The sequence below is a fragment of the Sodiomyces alcalophilus genome (genome assembly GCF_042370955.1).
Source record: "Sodiomyces alcalophilus JCM 7366 unplaced genomic scaffold ACRALscaffold_2, whole genome shotgun sequence".
Taxonomy (NCBI): Eukaryota; Fungi; Ascomycota; class Sordariomycetes; order Glomerellales; family Plectosphaerellaceae; genus Sodiomyces; species Sodiomyces alcalophilus.
Window position 1 is genome coordinate 198791 of NW_027263533.1, and position 18250 is coordinate 217040.

At 53.3% G+C, this 18250-nt stretch overlaps 7 protein-coding genes across 7 annotated transcripts; 3 read left to right on the plus strand and 4 right to left on the minus strand.

Annotated features, from left to right (window-relative positions):
• Positions 1 to 816: 816 nt before the first annotated feature.
• Positions 817 to 3497, minus strand: ACRALDRAFT_1039612 (uncharacterized protein). The gene is made up of 6 exons (XM_071015142.1): positions 2648 to 3497; positions 1814 to 2333; positions 1607 to 1750; positions 1528 to 1546; positions 1273 to 1429; positions 817 to 1205 (listed from the first exon to the last, which is right to left on the minus strand). The coding sequence occupies exons 1-6, from the start codon at positions 2725 to 2727 to the stop codon at positions 1154 to 1156; spliced, it is 972 nt and encodes a 323-aa protein (XP_070876306.1). The 5' UTR covers positions 2728 to 3497; the 3' UTR covers positions 817 to 1153.
• Positions 3498 to 3840: 343 nt separating this feature from the next.
• ACRALDRAFT_1039617 (uncharacterized protein) lies at positions 3841 to 6200 on the minus strand. The gene is made up of 4 exons (XM_071015143.1): positions 5588 to 6200; positions 4659 to 5454; positions 4415 to 4583; positions 3841 to 4346 (listed from the first exon to the last, which is right to left on the minus strand). The coding sequence occupies exons 1-4, from the start codon at positions 5675 to 5677 to the stop codon at positions 4166 to 4168; spliced, it is 1236 nt and encodes a 411-aa protein (XP_070876307.1). The 5' UTR covers positions 5678 to 6200; the 3' UTR covers positions 3841 to 4165.
• A 1947-nt stretch (positions 6201 to 8147) lies between these two features.
• ACRALDRAFT_1067913 (uncharacterized protein) lies at positions 8148 to 8732 on the plus strand (the record flags this gene model as incomplete). The annotated part of the gene is made up of 1 exon (XM_071017498.1): positions 8148 to 8732. The coding sequence occupies one exon, from the start codon at positions 8148 to 8150 to the stop codon at positions 8730 to 8732; it is 585 nt and encodes a 194-aa protein (XP_070876308.1).
• Positions 8733 to 8931: 199 nt separating this feature from the next.
• ACRALDRAFT_1060686 (uncharacterized protein) lies at positions 8932 to 9517 on the plus strand. Its single transcript, XM_071016286.1, has one exon. It carries the CDS (start codon positions 9185 to 9187, stop codon positions 9413 to 9415), a length of 231 nt encoding a protein of 76 aa, XP_070876309.1. The 5' UTR covers positions 8932 to 9184; the 3' UTR covers positions 9416 to 9517.
• Positions 9518 to 10643: 1126 nt separating this feature from the next.
• ACRALDRAFT_1067914 (glycosyltransferase family 64 protein) lies at positions 10644 to 11763 on the minus strand (the record flags this gene model as incomplete). The annotated part of the gene is made up of 2 exons (XM_071017499.1): positions 10644 to 11403; positions 11501 to 11763. 2 exons carry the CDS (start codon positions 11761 to 11763, stop codon positions 10644 to 10646), a joined length of 1023 nt encoding a protein of 340 aa, XP_070876310.1.
• A 3124-nt stretch (positions 11764 to 14887) lies between these two features.
• ACRALDRAFT_2039752 (uncharacterized protein) lies at positions 14888 to 16517 on the minus strand (the record flags this gene model as incomplete). Its single annotated transcript, XM_071020983.1, has 4 exons — positions 14888 to 15809; positions 15870 to 16010; positions 16163 to 16270; positions 16324 to 16517. The coding sequence occupies 4 exons, from the start codon at positions 16515 to 16517 to the stop codon at positions 14888 to 14890; spliced, it is 1365 nt and encodes a 454-aa protein (XP_070876311.1).
• Positions 16518 to 17103: 586 nt separating this feature from the next.
• ACRALDRAFT_2032240 (uncharacterized protein) lies at positions 17104 to 17420 on the plus strand. Its single transcript, XM_071020700.1, has one exon. The coding sequence runs from the start codon at positions 17167 to 17169 to the stop codon at positions 17368 to 17370; it is 204 nt and encodes a 67-aa protein (XP_070876312.1). The 5' UTR covers positions 17104 to 17166; the 3' UTR covers positions 17371 to 17420.
• The last annotated feature ends 830 nt before the right edge of the window (positions 17421 to 18250 follow it).

The window sequence follows — 18250 nt, forward strand, 5'->3', positions numbered from 1 at the left end:
TTCACTTACTCTTTCCCTTAATAAGAATTCATAGTCTCTCTCTCATAATAATAAAAGACTATTATCAGATATGCGTGTGTGCAGCGTATATAACAGATGCATGTTAGCTACGGGGCGGGCATCTTTATGAGAACTACTGTTACACGACTAGGTAGATATAAAGCTTAAAGCCCTCTCTGACTTGGTCTGAATTGATTCTTTCTGGTCTGCATATTACTAACATCATGTATTGATGTGATGCTCTTTGTTTAGGATATTAAAGATTGAGTCTTAGAGTGAACATTCACTTAGCACTATTAGTATAAGGATTAATAGTTTTCCACTTTGAATTAACTGAACGCAATAACTATAAGCTAGATCTCCTCTGTAGTAAGGATATAGAACTTTATATAAAAGCCAGAAAAGGTGAAGATCACAGTATCTTCATGGCATACAAAGATAGGACGTCTCTTTACTTCAAGTGTTCCCTTTGTTAACGTAAATCAAACCCTGATGAAATTTTGGTGTCTCTGCCTGAACGTGGCCAAGCATGGATAGGAACATGACGAAGGCTCGAAGTATAATATCTGCATGCGCTTCTCAGTACAAATACAGAAGACACATGTGACACTGAGACAGTCTGCGATAAGTTACACTCTGCCTATTCTGCCTGTCCCAAGGTCGCATGACAATAGGGCATCGGTATACTAGGCCAACGACTGGGCCAACGACTGCGAGTGGGACTGGCATGCCTCCCGAGGGATATCAACCACGAACTGGGATGAGTTGACACCGTAAGGGAGAACGTTGAGACTGTGGCGGTGTATCATGCTGTGCCACAACGCCACAATCATGATTCAACACGGCTTTTGACATGTCGGCATGAAACCATCAAAGCCGAAGATTGCTGTTCGATCGTGATCTATAAATGACCTCCAACAGGCTATATACTTCAGAGAAATCCGCCAGGGAACACAAAAACCCACCGACCCTCCCCCAACCCCCATCGACCCATCTCATAGCCTTTGCTTTTTCAAACTCAATACCAATACCTCCTCCGTAAAGATGCCCAAACGCCGACTCCCCAATTTTGGATGCCCTCTAGGGGTACGTATAGAGAATATAGCTGGCGCCATGCGTTGCGAGAAGAAAGTGCAATGCAGGCCAAGGGAAATTACACTGGCACGTGCGTGAAAAGATAGGACACAGATTCGCCGTTGTGCGTGCTGTGACCGAGTTAGCCGTCTTGTCTTGGACTGCAGCGGTCGTATATGGGATGGGGTGGAGTCTTACCGCCGAATAGCCTCGGCCAGGGTGCCGCTAACGTCGATCACCTGGAGCTTCGGGCACCGGGCGACCTTGTCGGCCAGGGGGACGGTGTTGGTAACGACGAGGGCCGAGAGGCTGCTGTTGTTGATGGTCTCGATGGCCTTGCCGCTGAGAATACCGTCTGCGTAGAATTTGTCAGTGCTGGGTCCACGAAGCCGACAGGATTGGAGATGGGAAACGCCGGGAATGACAAAGAACCGATGGGCTGAAGAAACTTACGAGTAGCAATGGCCAGGATCTAAGAGGTTGTTAGCTTGCGCGCAGCGAAGTGGGGTGAGGCGGGATAAGTAAAGCTTACCTCCTTGGCGTTGGCATCCCGCAAAAGACCAGCGGCCTTGTCCAGCGTGCCGCAGGTGTCGGCCATGTCATCGACCAGGATGGCCACCTTGTCGCGGACCTCACCGATCAGGACCATGCGACCTACGACATTGGGGCGAGGGCGCTATTGAAGCGTGAGCCATGGAAAGTTCAAAAAAGAAGAGAATGGTTCGAGAGGACGACGTACCTCCTTGTGAATGAGAGCAAAGCTGGCATTGAGACGGTCGGCGATGGAAGTGGCGCGCTTGGCGCCTCCGGCATCGGGGGAGACGATGACGACCTCCTCGACGTTCCGATTCTCTCGGATCCAGCGAAGGACGGACGGCTCGGCGTAGAGGTTGTCGCAGGGCACGGAGAAGAAGCCCTGGATCTGGGAGGCGTGGAGGTCCATGGTGATGATGTGGTTGGCGCCGGCGGTCTGGATCATGTTGGCGATGAGGCGGGCCGAAATGGGGGCGCGGGAGCGGTCCTTCTTGTCCTGACGGGCGTAGGGGAAGCAGGGGATGACGGCGGTGATGCGGCGGGCGCTGGCGGTTCGGCAGGCGTGGATCATGATGAGCATCTCCATGAGGCCCTCGTTGACATCGCCGGTGGCGGCCGACTGAAGGATGTAGACGTCCTCATCGCGGACCGATTCGCCAATGGTGACCGAGGTCTCCTGGTTCGAGTAGTTGAGGGAGACGGTCCTGGCGATTTCGATGCCGAGGCTGGGTGAGAGGGAGAACTCGTGTCAACTCGATGCGCCATTTTCCCCATCCTAGTCTCCTTGACGGGTCGAATAGGGGAATAGGGGTTGAAGAAGGGAGAGCGAGGCGGTGTCAGGGGAAGCGGAGGCGGGCGCGCTGGTCGTTCCTCGCCCCCGCTTGGCATCCCCGTACCCCATCTCCCTCCCCTCCCCGTCGCCGGGAACAGGGTGCCGAGGCCCCGGGAACGTTGGGAAAGAATGGAAGGAAGGGGCAGAAGGGGAAAATCCAAGCACGAAAGAAAGTGGAGATAGATTGTGACCACTAGCTTCACTCACCGGCTTGCGACCTGAGCGCTCAATTCTGGGTGGCTACTGCCACTGAGGAGTTTGATTTCGTTGGCCATTTGTCTTGACATGCTGAGAGGAAAAAAAGGTCGCCGCGTAGGCGAGCGGAAAAAACAAATAAAAAGGATAAAAAACGAGGTGGTGTGGAACGGGTGGTGTCACGGGACCCAGGGAGGGGTGGGTGAGAAAAAAGAGACGTCCCTTTTCTCTCGAGTGGCTTGCGATGGCTGCAAAGGCAAAAGCTGCGGCGTTCCCACGCAAGGAGAAAGGTAGGTCAGGTCAAGTCTCCGTGGCTGCGACTGGTGCGGGGAAGAGCTCCGATGGTTCTACCAGTACACAATACGACGAAGAACTCCGAGGCGGCGGGTTTTAGGGGGGTGGCGGCGGTAGGGTAGGCAGACCGACGGGAAGCGAGGGATTCGGATGCAGCAAGGGGCGTGCCGGGCCACAGGGACGAGGGCTGAGTGGGTGGCCAACAGGATGCGACGGGATGCGGTGAGACGTGACAAGTCTGCTAGGTCGAGAGGCGGCTGTGGTGCGTTCAACGGGCCTTGGTCTTTGATGGTTTGAAGCCACGGGCGGGTGTTGTAAGTCGATATTCGTGGCCCTAATTCGCCAAAGTTTGCATGTGCTTTTTCCCTTGGATGAGCGGTGACTGGTTGGGCCGGTCAGAGCGACGATGAGAGTCCAATGCACTCGATGATAAGATAGGGAGGACGGTGCGGCGATTCTCTTTTGAGAGATGGACGCGACGCGATGCAACTTTGATTCAAACCCGTGAGGATAGACTCGTTTGGTGTAGGGCTGAATGTGTAAGGTCGCCGCTTCAGGGGACTGACCGTCGTGAGGGTCGGGTCGGGATGAACGATCGCGAATTTTTCTTTTTGCAACGAGTCCGGTAACATGATTGGACCAGACGGAAATACCTAGTTCCAGGTCCGAGGCCAAGAATTCAGTCCGGCTTCGGGTTTCGTCGGTTTGCACGTGCACGAAGTAGTTGCCACGAATGACGACTCTCCCTTCGGTACCTCTACCTTATAAACCCGCAACGACCTGTCCCAGTAATCACTTGAGGCGACATGGTCTCATTTACACCATCGTCTTGATGAGAATGCAGGTGATCTGGGATGACTGGCGCAAATGACGGCGCATACAGTCATCTCTAGAATTGATCAATAATGAGAACCTAGGGCTTGCACTCATAATCATCCTATTACGCCTCTAATGCTAAGGTATTGTTTTTATCCAGACCCTTGAGAGGAGATATTTTTACCATTTTCAGGTTCTTTTGTTTTTTTTCCTTTTCCGCAAAATCCAAAGCGCCGCCGCAGGTCTATATCGTCTAATGAGAACCGAAGATGAAGAAAGCGTAGGGTGACGTAAAATAGGTCAGGTATGTACATCTATGTCGTGGCCTCTATTATGTTTCTCTCTTTTTCTCTTCAGCACGACGACGCACGCAGTCGGCTTGCCTCTATTCCGTTTCGGCATTTGCACGAACGTGATCTTTTACTTCTTCTTGACCCACCGGAGAGCGCCGGGGTCGGTAGGGTCGTGCTCGACGTAGCGCAGGGTGGTGAAGGCCTGCCAGAGCTGACCCAGGAAGCTGCGGTTGTCGCAGGTGTAACGGTCGCCGAGGATGGGCTTGATGGCTTCGGTGGCCTCGTCGGCATGATAGAAGGGGATGCGCCTATTTTTAACGTTAGAATGGGAGACTGATTGGGCCCAGATGTGAGGGTGTTCTCGGAATAAACGTACGGGAAGAGGTGGTGGACAACGTGTTTCTCAATGATGCCGTGGAAAATGTGCTTGCCGATGAAGCCAAAGTCGCGATCGACGGTGGAAAGGGCGCCCTTGACGTACGACCAACCCTCTTCGGTGTAGTGAGGGAGGTCGGGGTGCGTGTGGTGGAGGTAAGTAATGGCCACTATTGCGACACAAAGTCAGTCATGCGATTCGCGACAAAGAAACCGACCAGAACAGGCGCAGAGGGGGAACATACCCAGCCAGTGGTGTACCCAGAAGTAAGGGACGGCATAGAGGAGCAGTACGGTGGAGACACCGACGACTTGCGACGCAAAGTAGAGACCGGTCAGGGTAATGGCGAGTCCAATGTCGGAGTAAAAGATGAACCGGGCCTCGGAGGGACGGAACACGGCACTGAACGGGTCAAAGTGGCTGACGCGGAACCAGGCAGCGAGGCCCTTGACATCGCGCTGGGCGCTGGCCTTGCCGGCGGAGGCATTCAGGAAGAGATACGACTGCCACCCGAAGAGCTGGTGGGCGAGCAGCTTGACCACCTGGACGATGGGCGTGTCCTCGACCATCTCGTGCAAGTCGACGGCCGCGATGCCCTCCGTCTTGGGTGGGCCGCCCACGGTCCGCGGGGTGAAGACCATGTCCTTGTCGATGTGGTTGTGAAAGCGGTGGTGGCGGTGGTGCGAGAACTTCCACGAGAAGAAGGGGACGAGGAGGAAGGAGTGGAGGGCCCAGCCGACAAAGTCGTTGACGGCCCCGTACTTGGAGAAGGAGCCGTGGCCGCACTCGTGGCCGAGGATCCAGACGCCCGTGCAGACGAGGCCTTGGAGGTAGCCGTAGGCGATCCAGGCGGCGGTGCGGTAGACGGGGCTGGGGAGGGTGGGGATGAAGGTCAGGGCGGCCCAGACGAGAGCGGAGACCATGGTCAGGTCGCGCGCCACGTAGTAGAGTCCCGTCCAGAGCGAGGATTCGAAGCAGTGGGGAGGGATGGCGTCGCGGATGGTCTGCATGTCTGGGAACGGCTCAACCTTGAGCTTCGCCTGTTGTGGTGCGTGTTAGCCTCGATATCCTGAACATGTACCTCCCGACTCGTCGTCGCATGTTCCAAGGTCCTACGCAAGGCGACTTGTGGTCCCCAGGAAACTTTCGATCCTCTTTTCGCTCCTCACTTACCGGTGTGGACCGCGGCTTTGGTTGTTCAACCACCATGGTTGCGGTCGAGGTGGCCGAAAACGACATGCGATGTCTTGTAGCTGTAGCCATGGCTGCGATCAAGGGCGGATGACGGATGATAGTTGAGGGAGGAGGCTAGAACAGGAGGTGAAACGAAAAGACGCTCAAAAGGTGACAAGGAGAGACCGCGTAGGATCGTGGGCCTAGTCAGTTGCCTCCGTTTGCTCGCCCTGTGTAGTGCTCGTCGGTACCTAACGAGCAGCTAGCGTCCCAGAGGGAGGAGAGGAAGAAGAGGGAACGGCAACGGAAAAAGGACACGGCCAGGAAAGGAGAAAGGACCGAATCGAGGGAAGAAACGGGACGGGGAGAAAAACATGAAAAGGAGAGGGAAAAAAAAGATCAAAAATATTTTAACCTTATCCCATTCTAACGGAACATGCTGCGATAAGCGACATGTTGTGCCGGGGTCCCTTTTAGATTCAGGGTCCAGGCTTAGTGCAGCAAGCGTCTAGAAAATCTCAGGGTTCAGGGGTCGACGAGTCAGGGGCAGATTTGTTGAGACGAATACCAACGTCCATGAATCGCGTCTGGCCTAGTGTAATGGATTGCGGAGAGCCCCGGCGTTGACCTATGCGGGAGGGGGTGGTTATAGGTCAGAGCTTGAACAGAGGATTTTGCTCTGACCAGAGCCAGGTCAGAGGTACAACTGTCAACATGAAGTTCTAAGACTGTCGACAGTCTGACCAGTCATCGGGCTCTGACCTATAAACGCCCCCTCCCGCGTAGGGAGGATTCTAGATTTTCCATGTGTACGTTGTATGTACGTTGTATCTTTAAAGAAACTGGCATAACTCATAAGTCTGCGGCGAAGCTGTTGCTAGTATACCTAGCGTATACATAGTGATAGGATAGACTTTAGAATAAACAAAGATGTACTTCGTACATTGCAGTCAAACGGTGCTCTGGCTAGCCTTACCTTATCTGCCCTGCCAAGGTAGCTGAATGATGAGACGCCCACTCATTCGGGCAGGACATTAGGTAAGATAACTTTGCACCCCCAGGTTTTGCAACCCCAGGTCGTTGAACCAACAGAGCCCCCGTCTTATCAACACGTGCTTTGAAAACGCTCGCTGGCGAGGGGAAGAAGATTTTAGGTCCCAGGGGTAGAAGGAGAGAAAAGGAAAGCGACCTGTGAATTTTCGAATGTGCGGGCGAAAGCGAGCCCTCGAATTTCCATGTTTGCATTCCACTTCCCCTTCAACCAAAATCATTTCCCAACTACGCTATACCCCTTGAAATTTACAGGGTATTTTTGATGAGGCTAGGCGACTACGGGATTAGCTCTACGGAGACCATGCAAAAGAAGAAGAAAAAGACTGAACAAGCCCTGATAGCAAAAGCTAGGTCCGAAAGGGGTAGCCACCTACTAGCTAAAGGGAGATAAGATAGTGATTACCGTGGAACTGTGGAATGTGTTTGGAACAGCAATGCCGACATTCCAGATTCCGATCTGAATTTACATCGATGGACAATTTCAGGCACATGGGGAATAGCAGTGTTTAAGATGTTTGTCAATGGCCAATGAATGCAATGAATGCCCTTCAAACACTAGCGCTGTCTCACGGAGAACTGTACCGAGTACAAAGTACATGTACGTTGTACCTTGTCAACGTGCCGAGGTCAAGACAAGGCTGTAATTTAGCTCTCTCCCCTCCCCTCCCCCTTCCACCCACCTTAAGCTTTCCCACGTCCGTATGTCTCCATAGTAGTATTGCGAGGGGAGACAACTCGTGCTTGCGCCACTTCCCAAGTATCGCGTCGTCCTGCGTGCGGAAAAAGGAAGTGGGGAAATGACAGGTTACACAACAGACGACATGGGACAATCGAACCTCGAACCCCTCTGCGCGCTGAAATCGTGAACCGGATTGCCTGTCACCTAGACCAGAAGAGAGTGGAATACCAGTCGAACCGTATTGCGTGGGCGAGGACACGGTCTAAAAACATCAGTCATCCATACTCGAGCACATGGGGTTCTCGATTCACTCACCATACGGCTTTTTAAGAGTGGTAGCCAACATTCGTCAGCGGTGAGGGATCTGAGAAACATGTCAAAGCCGCAAGGGCAGGCCGCGCCGGGCTTATGTACGTATACGGTCTTTGGTAGGGACAGTCTGGATTTTCTCATGCTGTCCAGCCTCCAACCTGGCTGAGCCTTCCTTGTATTCTACTCACGTCCCACTTCCTTCCCTTCGTGGCCCTACAGCAGTGACGGCTGTTGAACCGCAAGACAGCTTCGATGGCCAGGCCATTTCTGCATCCATGCCTTCCCTCCTCGCTATACCGACTTGAGCGAGTCCGACTGCCATATGTTCTATTGCGACTACTCAACTATAGCGATCTGGGCAGGCCAGGAATCTTCAGTCTCGGACATCGTCCACCTCATACATTTCCAGCCCACGTCCATCCACCAATATACCCGAAAACGTGCCGAAAGAAGAAGCCTGATCCTGAATGCTAACTACCTCGTATACTGCCGACCTTTATTCGACCTTGAGACACCATGGACCACGTCAACGGCGGCCTCAACGGCGGCCTCAACGGCGGCCAAATCAACGGCGGCCAAATCAACGGCGGCCAAATCAACGGCGGCCAAATCAACGACACCCAGAGTGCCAACGCGGCGACCCAAACCAACGACGGAACAGCGGCCGCCGTTGCAGCCAGCCTTTTATCTACACCCAACGTCGCCTACTTCCAGTGGCTGATTTCCTACGTCAGGGAGCACCAAAGGTCGTCCGCAATCATCGGACTCAGTCCCCGGACTCGTCGCATATGCCTGGCTCTCCTAACGGTAGCGCTCGACGGCCTCGACCACGAAGCCCGCGGCAGGATCGAGGAATCGCACAGATGTCGCATCACTTGCCTGCGCGCAATGGGATATCTGGAAGTCAGCGCCCGACTCGATGCTACCCATGGGAACACGATACGGGCCATTCAGCAAATCGTGATGGAGCGAGTGTCGGACACTATCCTGGACATGCTGCAGAATGAGCAGGGCTACTTGTTCGATGCTTTACGCGCGAACCCCCTGCTACGGGCACAGCTACAGCTCGTGCCCATGGAAGAAATGGATGTGCTCCTGTAATCGGTCCCACGGTATTCTGTGTCGCTGCTGTGATACCGCCCGCACCCTCGCCGACAATCAATACAACACCGGCGCAGCTCACAGAGTCCCTTCGACGATGCGTTCTGCGACAATATTGAGAACCTTCAACGATGGAGTCTTCACTATCCGCCACCCTCGACTAATGGCGACAATGGGAATAAGGTTGACAACGGAAAATGACGGCAATGACATTAGCTATAGTGACTTGAATATTCTGTTAATAAATCAGTGGCTCCACGCAACCTGTCTCTTGAACACGGCGTGATGTTGTCAAGCACCGCGGCATTCACATCCAAACTGTCAAGGGTATTCCTATTGGGGGTTCTCGGGGTAACTCGAGTCGGGCCAGCCGCAATCTTGCCTCATGGTCGAATATGTTGTTAAAGTTGTTTCCTGCATAGCCGCCTTCAGTATATCCGCATTGTATCCAAATGTCCATATCTTCGCGTCGTGGAAATCGTGGGCCAAGTAATCCTCGGGCAGAACGGGTCTTTCAGGGAGAGGCTGGCGTCTGTCTCGTCGGATTCAGTCGCCTATTCTGGCGCATGTCCTGTATCAGCCGGGCCAACCTCGAGCTAGAGTCGGACTCGGTCACACGAAGCTCTCGCGGTGTGCCGGTCCATATGTTTTTCGGATGGCCGTTTGACCATGAACGAAGATGACGCTATATCATCCATCGTCAGTCACGAACAGGTTGTGTCTGCCTCGTTGAAGAGATTTGTGGCCTTTGACTGCGGTTTGTGCGATAATACCGTTGGACAATGGACGCAGACTTCGGTGAGGGAACGCGGTCGAGATGCAGCTGAGCTCTTGGAGGGGGGGATGGAGAAGGAATCGCGGTCGACCTCACTCATGTCCATGTCCGTGCGTAAGAACCCACTTTAGAGGCTCGTCCCGGCCTGCCCCACTTACAGTACTCCAGGTTCGCTCCTCACCACCATCTTCAGATGTAAGGTCGGTGGCCCGAACGAACGTCGAGATCAAGTGGGTGGCGGTGCACTGCGGGCGGACCTGTCTCGTCCATATCAGTCTTTAACGAATCGGTTGTATTGGTTATCGAGCGTTATAGACGAACGATCCTGCAGGAGCCTTGTAATCTAACAACGAATTACTCAGCGGCACAACTCGCCAACTACCAACAGCCATGTCAGCGTCCTGGACGGAACGCTTCACCGTTGGTCAACGACGTTGCTAAGGTACAGGTCAGGGGGCATGATACAGGGGAGCCCGCCTCCCCCTATACCTTGACATGTACTGTACCTAGATCCTTCAGTGAGTCTGGTACGTGTACATTCTCAAGACCTATTACAACGTACTCTTTTCTCTCGTCCACTGGTCGGCGCGCATAGCTTCGGATTGTCAGGACGGGATGGGACGAAGCTGGGACCTGCAGCCATCGCCCGCGGATGCATTATTTTTCATCCTTCCGCTCTGTAGACGCAATATGGGAGACAGAACTCTGCACGGTTTCAATCCGCTGCTGCTTCGTAGTAGCAATATTATTTTGTCCCCGGTCCATTAGACGCCACCAGGGTTCCCCTCTTTCCCCCCTTGCCCACCCCAGGATCGTCAAAGGGTATAATACATGTATGTCCCATAGCCATGTACCGTAGGTAGTCGAGGTAGAGTCTTATTATACGTAACGGCGGACATCAGCGACTCGGAGCCTCCGTCTGCCTTTCCAGGCCGTTCCAAAATAAAAGATAGCGAAAGGAAAGAATCGAAGTTAAAGCCGTACGCCGTAAGCCGTACGCCGCACCAAGGTAGCCTAACCGTTGCCCTAATCTTTTGGCCGTAAACCGATTTTTGGACCAAACTCACGCGCTGCCATGCGATCCAATGGTAAAAAAAAACAAACTCCGAGAAAAAAAAAGAGTGGAAAACACCCCGTTATACACGTCGTGGCACAACGCCCCGTTCTATCCGGGCCGTCTCGCTGACAAGAGGCATGCAGCCAAACAAGTCGGCAAACATATTGAGACACCGAGAGCGCGCAACCATGTGGCCGGGCTTCCCGCTGATGCTCGTACGCGGCGCAAAATTGTGGTACTCCCGGCGACCACGGGCCAGCAGCGGCCCGGTCCGGGTCAGCATGGACGTGACGTAGTTCATGCCAATGTCCTCGCAGTTGAAGTGTTCGTCGACGTGCGCCCGGATCGCCTTGGTGGCCTCGTCCTCCGCCAGCGTGTAGTAGTCCAGGAACTTGATGTGGGCAAAGGCCAGGTTGGTGATGATCATCGAGTACTCGTCCTCCTTCTTGTTGCACATTCCGTACTGCCACTCGCCCTTGTCGTTGACGTCGGCGCACCGCGGCAGGCCCCCGACCAGCCGATCGCGGCCAAACTTGCGCCACGTCTGGAAGACGAACTCGAGGTCCGAAGGGTAGTAGAAGACGTCGTCATCCGAAAGCAGGATGGCCTGCGTCTGGAAGTCGGGGTCCGGCTTGAGCTTCTCGTTGAGGCTGTTGCGAGGCGACCGGCGGAAGCGGACGGGAACGCCATATTCCGACGTGAAATCGGGCGGCGGCGTCTCCTCGAGGTTGTTCCAAACCACGACCACTTCGTGGAGGGAGGGAACGTCGGGGGACGAGAGGATGGTCGTCAGGGTCGTGTTGAGCTCTTTCGGTCGGCGGTAGGTCTGTATCGCGATACTGCAATGATTCAAATTTGGTTAGTCAACTCCATCCCGACAGGACGGGCAGAACAGAAGGCAAAAAAAAGAAAAAAGAAAAAAAGGATGGGACGTACGTGAATTTGTCGTCGCGCAGATTGGCATACTTGGCTTCAGCCGCCCGCATGAACTCGGCCACTCCCGTACGATTCATCGTAGCGTCGCAGAGAGGGACCTTGGCCACCGAAGGGGGAGGTGGCGGAGACAAGTCGACCGCCTTGGAGTTACCGGCGCCTTTGGTAATACGCGGGAGTTCCCACGCGGGAGAGAAGCCGACAACGAGTATGACGAAGGTGGCGGCGGCGGCGAGCCCCAGGGCGAGGAGAGTTGGTCTGCCCATGAAACGATGACTTCTCCCGGCCAACAGGCTCCTATATGTGTATGTGACCATGACAGGCCAAGGGGTTCGTCGACTGTCGGCGGCTCCGAGAGGAGCAGCACGACGCAGCGCAGCGGAGGGAAAGGACGAATCTGCGGCTCGGCGTCGTCGAGCCTTTCGGGTAAGGTATGTACTGGAGATAGCAGAAGGGCGGGCGGATGAGGAAGTAAACTTGAAATAATGGAAGGCGAAGAGGTGGGGGATATGTAGATAGAATAAGAGCACTACGAAGAAAGAAGAAGAAGAAAATTAAAAAAGAATAGGAGAGGATGACGATGCAGACATGGGTTATTATTAGAATGGATCGATAAGGAGAAAAGCTTGTCGCCTTACGGAGGAGTACGTTGTAGGTACAGTACGTACTAGTAGCCGCAGGATCCTGTGTAACGTAGGTAAAAGTACATATAACGTACACGACGACGTGGTTCCTGCAAGGAACAGGATTTTTTTGGAATGCAGTACCTAGTCGGTACTACCCAGTGCCTGATTGAATGACCCCGAAACTCCGTAACATGGTCAGGTCTGGACCTTCCAAGAGGTCCATACGAAGTATCTTGTCCAGAAGAAGGAATTATCATCCACGTCGTCCGCACATACGAATACGTCCTTCCAAAAAGGGCCGTCATTGACTCTTCAAAACGTCTCCCCGACGCGCATCCACATGATGAGTTATAGCGACCCACAAGGAGGCGCAGCAAGCTTCGACTTTCACTCTACACGCGTAAAGACAGCGCCCGTTAGGTACGCATGACGCTATAGGTAGAGACCAGTACTTCGTAACGTCTATTTCCGGCAAACCGGCAGTCCTTCCTTGAGCCCCACGTACTCTCTCGAAAAAGGCTTGTTTCAAAGACGGATGCTTAGACTGTCTTGTCTGGACACGAGCCCGGTGCGCAAGTATTGGTCAAATTTGTATACTTCGTATGGTCTGGGAAGGCAACAACCCCTATCCTTCAATCCACCTTTCTACAGACCATATTGCTGTGCCACGCACCTGCATCATAACCAGGCCACAGCAATATAACCGGTGGTGGCACAGCACAATCGACAAACAAACGGTAGTCAAAATATACAATCTGCCGCGGCCGGGGGAAGAATCATAATTAGATGTGAAATTGGTGGCTTTAAGCTTACTGACCGGTAGTAACTTTTAGGAATCCTCTACGAAGTATTTAACTCGGGACTGTTACGACAGTGGCTACCCAATTTACACTCCGTAAAGTGCTACGTAGGTACACATTTGGCGTGGTACTTGGGGTGCACCGCCACGCTTGTCGTTTAAGGTATATGTGAAAACGTACTCGGTACATGTCCCAAGTCCCCCCACCAACAAAAAGGTGCCACAAGTGTAAGAATGACGTGCACTGGGATGGTGATTCGTAATGATACACTTTGGACTTGACGAGAACTGAGGCTCTGGGTCCTGACTGGCAGATTTAAGGATAGTGATTCCATTCCGTGGGCTGAGTATTGAGGATGTTGTAGGCCGGCCAGACTGCTACAACATACCTAGTACACACGTTGGTGCTTTTGTTAATTCGGGCAAAACATTGTGGTTTCTAGCCGTGTAACTACGGTACTTATGCTTCCCATCTCCCGGCCTAATATGCCGGAAACCGACGCGTTCCGAGATTGTCAGCATCCTCTACACTAGCGTACAAGATGTTTGGGGGTGCCTTTCGACCGGCCTTCACCACTTCTCTTGCCCGCGACATTGCCTCTACCTAGATGATTCAATCAGTCTAGGTCTAGTGGGAGGAAGACCCCGTGTTACTATAGGCAATTACTTCGTAGGTACAACGAATAGCGTCGGACCAAGTCGTCAAGGCTTCAGATTACTTCGTCTGCCATCACCCTGTACCTGTATAGCTTGGTTTGGGAAGAAGGGGTTTCTTCGACAGGAGACGGAGATGCCATGATCTGTATTTGTCCTGAATTTTGGAAAGACTGACAAAAGGATGGAGCACATCTCACCTACAGCAGATCTTCCTTGCTCAAGCAACACGTTATCATTCTCTTTGATCTTGTCATTGTGCCGCAACCCACAAACACCAGAGATATTACAGACACGCAAACCCCAGGAAGCAGAGGCAACCAGTCAGCAATTATCTTGGAGAAGTGCTGTTAATCATACAGTGACCATTTTGCTAGAACCTGTTCCTGGTTCTTCGGCATATTATCTGTTAACCACTGACCAAAGAAAACATATGAGAACCCGTTGTTTTCAACGATTTCTGGTCCATGCATTCAATATATAATGCCATAACAGGTAGAGTTGCCGCATTATACACGAGGATACCGTTATTGCAGCAATATAGATAGTAATAATACATCGCCAAATTTACTCAAGATGCCCAAGAGATTGGTTGGTATTAAGCTAATTCAAGCTGGGCCGTGAGGCTGCATGCTATGTCTTGGTCTGTGTCGGCATCGTCGTATCGTTCAATGTGTTACACGTAGCGTAAGGAGCTATAATAGGAAATCTGCTGACATTAGCATGTCATTATCCCAACAAGTCTTCTCCCCGAGTCGCGTAGACACGCGCCTTAACCCACGACTGGTAGGTGACATCAACGGATGCAAAGGCAGGCAGGCAGAAAACATCAGGCATATATATGACTTGTGAAAACATGAATAAAAGAATGTGGAATTCACCAAACTAAAACTAAGAAAAGAAAAAAAGAACCAGGCAAGGCAACCGAACCACGCCAGCGCACGCAAGCAGAGCAAGCAAGCAAACTGACTTTTCCTAAGAATCGAGTCGTGATGGGGTTGGCCATGCAGCTGTTCATGGTCGAGTCCCTCGTCGTCATTGGTTGGGCGCAACGAACAAAAGAAAATAAAATGAGAGCATTGAGTAGAGCGTCGTATCCTCGTCTAGTCGGATGCCGGAAGACATGGCGCCTGGTTTAAAAACTGCCAGGCTAGTAAACAACTCCCCCACGGGGATCATGGCGCATACACATCAAAGGGTCTCCGACGGGCAGAGCATGCTTCATCCCCCTTCAAGTTTCACGTTTGCTTACTATACACGCCATCGGCCATTAGTTGACCTCCCACAGACTTCCAAAAAAACGCGCGAGGATCAGCGAAAAAAAGGACGAACCTGAGTTGGGGCACCAGCGCCAGGAGGGGGAGGCGGGCCGCCAGGACCAGGAGGTCCTCCGAACGGTGGACCATATCCAGCAGGAGGAGCGCCCGGACCGCCAGGGCCAGCAGGACCAAAGTAGTGCGGGGGAGGGGGAGCAGGTCGGTACGGCGTACCGACGCCCGAGTTGTTCTGCGACCGGCCCCAGCTGAGACGGACACGCGAATTGCCAATCGGGTATCCCTGCATCTGGTTGATAGCCATCTCGGCAGCGTGACGGTGCACAAACTGGACGAAGCCGCAGCCCTTGCCCGGAGGGATCTTGACGTAGGTGATTTCGCCGAAGCCCTGGAAGAAGCTCCGGAGTTCGTCCTCGGTCACATAACCCGAAAGACCACCCACGAAGACCGTGGTGTTGTTGGGATCAGTGAACTGGTTCATCTGCTGCTGGAAAGGGGCAGCGCCGTATCCTCCCTGACCGCCAAAGGCAGCTCCGGGCGGGACGCCGTAGAACCCCTGCTGGTGGGGGTGCATGGCCGGGGGCATCTGATGACCGTGATGGCCGCCATAAGGGCCATGGTTCCTGCCATTGTCGTCAGTTCTCTGTCGTGTGTGCGGTTGAGAGTCCTCTTCGCCCGAGGGGTGCACGTACCGGTTCTTAGGCGTGGCAGTCGAGATCCGCATGGGGCGATTCCCGCAGTAAACTCCCTGCATTTCTACGAGCGCCCGTTGCTGATCCGACTCGTCCGTGAAGCGAACGAAGCCATAGCCGCGAGATTGACCAGTGACCGCATCGGTCATGATCTTAGCAGACTTGCAGGACGGGAACCGGGACTGGAAAAGCGACACGAGGACAAACTCGTTCACTTCAGGACCAAGGTCACCAACAAAGATGGAGTACTCGGGGCCACGGTCGTCACTGACGCTACATCAGAACAGGTTTCATCTTCAGAGGGAAAACCACCAAGAAAAGACTTACCGGCGATCGTTGATACCGCCACCAGAGGCCCAGTTGAGCTTGAACATACGGGCCGAGTTAGGGACCGGGTTACCGTTCAGGCTAAGAGCCTTGGAGGCGGCCTCGGTGGTGGGGAACTCGACGAAGCAGTAGCCAGCATTGCTGCGACACAAAGTTAGTAACCGTCATCAAGGGAAGCAGAGCAATGGATAATGCAAACGGGCGACAAAATCGTGGCGAACAGCCAATCAAATTAATGTGGAAGTAGAAAGGAAGGTAAGAGCGCAGAGAGGTCGCCATGTCCATAGACTTACCCGGAGTTCTTGTCGCGGATGACCTTGACATTGACGTTCTCGGCCGCGGCACTCATGAAGACGCCCTTGATAAAATTCTCGTCCATCCAAGGTTCAAGCTCACCCATCCTGGGTTCTAGTTAGCAGGAAGCTGAGAAGAGCGGTTCAACAAAGATCCTCACCAGAGCGTCGTCTTGTTGCCCTCCGAAGGGGTACCAGAAGACGGGATGTTGGTGGCGGCCATTTCCCCGTTGCCATTGCCGGGAGCATATCCAGGCATGGGACCAGGTGCGGCAGAGCCGTAGGCATCACCCGCGCCATTGGCACCATTGGTACCAGGCTGGGGAGCGTTGTTAAAGGCAGTCATACCATCCATAGTGGCAAGTCGTGTTGTTGCGTGTTGGGGATGATTCAAAATGCCGATCTTTTCGCAGAAGTAAGAGTGAAAGCGACGTTGCTAAAACGGTCGTATTAAGAGCCGTTAGGATAGAAATCGTATCGTTATCTAATGCGGCGGGGTTGTTAGCATCGGCGCATGACGAGAGGCAAGACCGAGCAAGTAGGTCCCAGGAAGGCACGGGCGGTTTGATATCCGGAAGGTCAAACGTTTGGCCAACATACCGTTACAGCGGTTCCGAAAACCTCAGCGCGAATTTGCGGGAACGAAGAGGGACCTGGGCTGGAAAATCGCACACTGACCAATATCCAGAACCCAAACCGAGACTCCGAAACGAGCAAGTGGCAAAGACGAGATCTCTTGACGCCGACACGCCGCGGTAGAAACAGATATCGGGATAGTTTCGAGACGGCGGTGCAACTTAAATGCTGAGAGGCTGGTTGGGAAGGATTTGAGAAAAGGCTCCAATTGCGACTTTTAGTTCCTCAAACACCTTTAAGACGTGCGCCGGCAACTGGAAATCAAAGGATATCGAGATTACTGTCGAAGGACACTGGGGAAATGGTCCAAGATATTCCTAACCTGTATCAAGAAATGTTAGCAACCGTGGTGTCTTGCATTTTTGCCAATGTGGCCCCATCGCATAAGTCCCAAGAATGACGGCGTGCGCGACAAGGCAACAGTCAGCCCGGTGGTCGGTCGCGCCTACGCAGAGCCTTCCACACAGAGTGGTGCAGTGCTGCCTATAGCGAGAAACCGACTCCGGAAAACATGGCCGTCGATAGATGGCCGCTCAAACCGCTGGCTTTCCCACATGCGGTTGGTCCGCTAATGGCATGTGATTCTTTGGACAATCGCCCTGACGCCGGGATGAGAGAATTGAAGGATTGTGTCCGCGGGTTGACTCGGTGTCGACATCCGATTTTGAGCAGCCCAAGGCCAAAGAAGAAGATCCGACACCTTCCTCTGACGAGGTTGAAGGCTCGCCCGGATACCTCCCATCATTGACAGCAAATGGCGAGTATAATGGGACCAGATTCGATAGAATAGGCCAAAAGAACTTGAATAACCAAGCCCAGAAGGTATTCGGTCGGAAATCGCATGATGGATTATTGGATGGGAGCGACTGAGGGATCTTGATGTTCGGAAGTCGATGTCGAACTATCAGCCGATCGCCAACCTGACATGGCCCCGAGTCGTGAATTGAATTCGTGTCCCGGTGGGGGAAAATGTCGCTTTTGACCGTTCCCGCTCTCAACGGGATGGGTGATGCGGGCTGTGGATGCTTGTCGCCAATATTCGCTTCCAGGAATTTCCAAGTCGGATAAGGATCTCGCCAGCGACCAGTCTGAGGTATGCCATCAAGGGAGGCATCGTATGGACCAATGCCATAACAAGAGACAGACGACGAAGACCATGGCGGGCGACACGATGTTTCTTGGGACATGACGCGATGGCGGCAGGGGCGCGGGTGGGGCGGGGTGCGAAGGAAACTTACTTTTGGGCGCCTCCTTAGAAAAACACTTGACTAAGCTCGAAAACGAGGAGGGAATTCGGGTGCGATAAGTAGGAGAAGGGGAGTCGTGCGGGGTGACGTCGAGCGGACAAGCAGACTCTTTGGCGGCGATGCGCAACGACGGGATAGTCGGAGGGGATTCGAGTCGACAGGGTGCGGATGCGACTAGTAAGGCGAGCTGGTACGAAAAGAAGCG